At 52.0% G+C, this 5000-nt stretch overlaps 1 protein-coding gene across 2 annotated transcripts in view; it reads right to left on the reverse strand.

The window, feature by feature from the left end:
- The window catches only part of LOC308164712 (TRAF2 and NCK-interacting protein kinase-like), a gene marked incomplete at both ends in the record, with an annotated part of 48017 nt that overhangs the window by 22221 nt on the left and 20796 nt on the right, over positions 1-5000 (reverse strand). For both annotated transcript variants that reach the window (XM_080538727.1, XM_080538728.1), the window contains 3 exons: positions 1-101; positions 1865-1990; positions 2425-2481. The exon at positions 1-101 is cut by the window's left edge and continues 10 nt beyond it. In XM_080538727.1, the coding sequence (XP_080394853.1) occupies positions 1-101; positions 1865-1990; positions 2425-2481 (284 nt within the window). The remainder of the gene's footprint in view (positions 102-1864; positions 1991-2424; positions 2482-5000) is intronic.

Consider the following 5000-nt stretch of genomic DNA (forward strand, 5'->3'; position numbering starts at 1 on the left):
TCTCTGCAGATGTAGGCTGTCCACTCCTCCTTCAGTGAGTTCCCCCTGGTGTTCTTGATCAGGTCTGTTACTGAACCAGCTCCACAGAACTCCATCACCAACTAGCATACACAGACAGGCAGGGGTTAATAACACTCACAGAGGTAGGGGGGTAGAGAGAGAGAGAGAGAGAGAGAGAGAGAGAGAGAGAGAGAGAGAGAGAGAGAGAGAGAGAGAGAGAGAGAGAGAGAGAGAGAGGGCGGGGGGGGGGGGGGGGCGAGAGACAGCAGGGGAGGGGGAGGGAGGGGAGAGAGAGAGACAGCAGGGGAGGGGGAGGGATGGGAGAGAGAGAGAGACAGCAGGGGAGGGGGAGGGAGGGGAGAGAGAGAGACAGCAGGGGAGGGGGAGGGAGGGGAGAGAGAGAGAGAGAGACAGCAGGGGAGGGAGAGGGAGGGGAGAGAGACAGAGAGAAACCGGGCAGAAACCAACTTCAGGACTGGTCATGACCAAACATAGTTGACCAGGCAATATTTTGACCGGGGCACAATCTGTCCATCTCTTCTCCTTTCTCTGTCAAGCTGTCTCCCTTGTGGTCTCTCCCTCTCCCTCTGTCTCTTTCTCTCTCTCTCTCTCCCTCTCCCTAAGCCTTCACCCTGCTGTCATCCCATTCAACACACACACACACACACACACACACACACACACACACACACACACACACACACACACACACACACACACATTCTCATGGTAGATTTTGGTTAAAAGTTTAATTCTCCAGTTCTGGCCGGGTTTCAGAGCCACTCAGAAATGCCCTCATGGTTCTGGATTAGACAGAAAGAGCTTCAGAACAATAGACAAAACCCCTCTCTTCATTACTAGACACGCACACACGCACGCACACGTGCACACGCTCGCACACACGCCAAACAAACAAAGTCAGCCAGTATTATGTGGGCTCTGGGTCTCTGTCTTCTCCGTCCTCCCACTGTGTATGATGAATGCCAGAGCATCAGTGAACAGAGACCTCTTTTGCATCACATTAAACATGATTAATGTCAGCAGCCTTCAACAGTAGCAGCACACTGAGAACATACGCAGAGATACAGAGACCATACACACCTCTCTCTCTCGGTCTCTCTCTGTCTCTCTCTGTCTCTCTCTGTCTCTCTCTGTCTGTCTCTGTCTGTCTCTGTCTGTCTCTGTCTGTCTCTGTCTGTCTGACTCTCAGTCTCTGTCTGTCTCTTTCTCCGTCTCTTTCTCCGTCTCTCTCCGTCTGTCTCCGTCTCTCTCCGTCTGTCTCTGACTGTCTGTCTGACTGTCTGTCTCTCTCTGTCTCTCTCTGTCTCTCTCTGTCTCTCTCTGTCTCTCTCTGTCTCTCTCTGTCTCTCTCTGTCTCTCTCTGTCTCTCTCTGTCTCTCTCTGTCTCTCTCCGTCTCTCTCTGTCTGTCTCTGTCTGTCTCTGTCTGTCTGACTGTCTGTCTGACTGTCTCTCGGTCTCTCTCAGTCTCTCTCAGTCTGTCTGTCTGTCTGTCTGTCTCTCTCTCTCTCCGTCTCTCTCTGTCTCTCTCTGTCTGTCTCTGTCTATCTGACTGTCTCTCTGTCTCTCTGTCTCTCTCAGTCTCTCTCAGTCTGTCTGTCTGTCTGTCTCTCTCTCTCTGTCTGTCTCTGTCTGTCTCTGTCTGACTGTCTGTCTGACTGTCTGTCTGACTGTCTGTCTGACTGTCTGTCTGACTGTCTCTCGGTCTCTCTCAGTCTCTCTCTGTCTGTCTGTCTATCTGTCTCTCTCTCTCTCTCTCCCTCTCTGTCTCTCTCCATCCCTCTCCGTCTCTCTCCGTCTCTCTCTGTCTGTCTCTGTCTGTCTCTCTCTCTCTCTCTCTCTCACCCAGAGCTGGTCGTCGATGCCAGGAGGGTTCTTCTTGATGAAGGCTCCGTAGTACGTGGCGATATTCCGATGGTGGCTGTACTTCTTCAACATGTTGATCTCTGCTTTAATCTCCTCCTCCTCATCCTGAGAAACACACACACACACACACAAATGATCTACACACACCCCGAAACGCAACAAAAACACCCCCTTTCACCAAACTCTAAGTCTGTACCCTATTGCCTAACCTCCAGAATGAAATAAGTCCCTAACTATGTACCCCACGCCATCCCATACCCCATCCCCTACTACCATGCCTCTATTAATTAAGATATATTAATAGACCACGTTTTCTCTTCCAGCTTCACACACCTGAGACTGGTGACGTTCACAAAGAGCTAATATTACCGCGGCAATAATGCAAGTCCCCATTTCCCCCAGCACAGACAGATACACACGCACACGCACACGCACACAACATTGACTCATCTCTAGTTAATACCTGACATAGACGTCTACCCCCTGGAGATGATTCAGTGTGTGTGTGTGTGTGTGTGTGTGTGTACAGGAATTCTTACCCCAGTGACATCCATGACCTTGATGGCTGCCAGCTGCCCTGTTTTAACATGGCGACCCTGCAGACAGAGAGAGAGAGAGAGAGAGAGAGAGAGAATTAATGTTTTCCAGGGGAGAACAGATAATTACTTCCACTGAAGCTTGACCATTAAGATTACCGCCGGTGATGAATGATTGGTGCCGTTGCTATGCTATATCCAGTCACAGCCTCACAGACCTACATGTAATCGACCTCACACAGTGACCATCACTCAGCCAGCAGGCTCAATCCCAAATCCACCCCAGCCCCTAGAACACTTCAGATAGCTGGAAGCAATATGGCAATTCAGTTACTCCATCTTGTCCTCGCCGCATGTCTGCCCATATTGCATACTGTACGTGGATCCAAGTTTTTGAGAAGAAAAAAAGAAAACATAAAAAAAAAATGGGTTTGGGGTTCATTTGGAGTTGAGTTGACTGTCGCCGTGCTGCGGTGAGCTGATAACACTACCTGAGCTAACAGCGCTAGCACAGCTCAGCCCCTCTGGGCCATTACACCTGTCTGATCGACGGAAGCTCATCCACGCTTAGCACGACAAACATAAACAAACAAATAACCCCTCAAATAAACTAAAAACACCAAAACAAAAGGCCGATCTTTTTAAAAATCTGTGTAACAGTACAAGAACTCCTCAACAACAACAACAAACCAGATGGCACCTCCTAAGGGCTTTGTATCGAAGGAGCAACATGCCAAGTAAAGGGATGAACAAGGGGATATCTACCCCTTGAGGAGAGAGAGAGAGAGAGTGGATAGAGAGAGGAAGAGAGAGAGAAAGATAAGATATGGATTTTTTCAGACCAGGTCACATTTCTATCCCCTAGAGCCCCTAGAGCCATGGTCCTCCTTCCCCTAGAGCCATGGTCCTCCCTCCCCTAGAACCCTGGCCCTCCTTCCCATAGAGCCATGGTCCTCCTTCCCATAGAGCCATGGTCCTCCTTCCCCTAGAGCCATGGTCCTCCTTCCCCTAGAGCCATGGCCCTCCCTCCCCTAGAGCCATGGTCCTCCCTCCCCTAGAGCCATGGCCCTCCTTCCCCTAGAGCCATGGTCCTCCCTCCCCTAGAGCCATGGTCCTCCCTCCCCTAGAGCCATGGTCCTCCCTCCCATAGAGCCATGGTCCTCCTTCCTCTAGAGCCATGGTCCTCCTTCCTCTAGAGCCATGGCCCTCCCTCCCCTAGAGCCATGGTCCTCCCTCCCCTAGAGCCATGGTCCTCCTTCCTCTAGAGCCATGGTCCTCCTTCCTCTAGAGCCATGGTCCTCCTTCCTCTAGAGCCATGGTCCTCCTTCCTCTAGAGCCATGGTCCTCCTTCCTCTAGAGCCTTGGTCCTCCCTCCCCTAGAGCCTTGGTCCTCCCTCCCCTAGAGCAGTGGTCCTCCCTCCCCTAGAGCCTTGGTCCTCCCTCCCCTAGAGCCATGGTCCTCCCTCCCCTAGAGCCTTGGTCCTCCCTCCCCTAGAGCCTTGGTCCTCCCTCCCCTAGAGCCTTGGTCCTCCCTCCCCTAGAGCCTTGGTCCTCCTTCCCCTAGAGCAGTGGTCCTCCCTCCCCTAGAGCAGTGGTCCTCCCTCTCCTAGAGCCTTGGTCCTCCCTCCCCTAGAGCCATGCCCAACCCCTGGACACCCAGGACACGGTCTCTTCGCCCGCTCCCCTCAGGCAGGAGGGTGCGGTCCCTAAAAACTGTGAAGGCCCGACATACAAACAGCTTTTTCCCCACAGCCATCCGGCTCCTAAATGCCGCTGCCCCCCCCCCTCCTGACCTGACCCCTATCTATCTACCCTCCCTCCACCCCCACCCAGAGAGCTTTGGACTGTCTGGATATGAACACTTGAACACTTGATCTCTGCACTTTAAATTTATATTAATTATGACTCTTGCACTTTGATGTTGGTTTGCACTGTCTTGTCCTGTCTTGCACCTGTCCTGCTGTAAACCGTGCTCCATTGTTCCAAACCAAATTCCTAACATGTTTCCATGTCATGGCAATAAAAGTCTTCTGATTCTGATTCTGATTCTGGACATGATGGAGGAGCACTGCCCTAGAGTATGTGTTTGTGCAGTGGTTGTTTGTTGAATGGTGCAGAGCTGCTTTCTGCTGAGTGAGGGGCATGTGTGTGTGTGTGTGTGTGTGTGTGTGTGTGTGTGTGTGTGTGTGTGTGTGTGTGTGTGTAGAGTTGAGAGGAGCAGAGAGCAGAAAGCCTCCAACACAAAGACTTAGAGCAGAAGTAGAAGAACGTAGAAACAGGAACACGCGCCCCTGCGTAGGTCAGGACCCCGTGGCGGGGCGGTGTTTGTTGTGGGATCCGTATCACATGACGCATGCATACTGACCACAGTCTAGTCACCGACACTGCTGACTGTCACCAGCCAATGAGCAAGCACTCTGACTCACATCCCATACACGCGCACGTGCATGCACACACACGCACGCGCACACACACACGCACGCGCACACACACGCACACACACACGCACACACACGTCTTATAGGGTTAAGAGAGATTTACTTTAGGATCAGTCTGCCCCAATTTCAGAGGCACAAGGG

This window comes from Nansenia antarctica (genome assembly GCF_963989245.1).
Source record: "Nansenia antarctica genome assembly, chromosome: 1".
NCBI lineage: Eukaryota > Metazoa > Chordata > Actinopteri > Argentiniformes > Microstomatidae > Nansenia > Nansenia antarctica.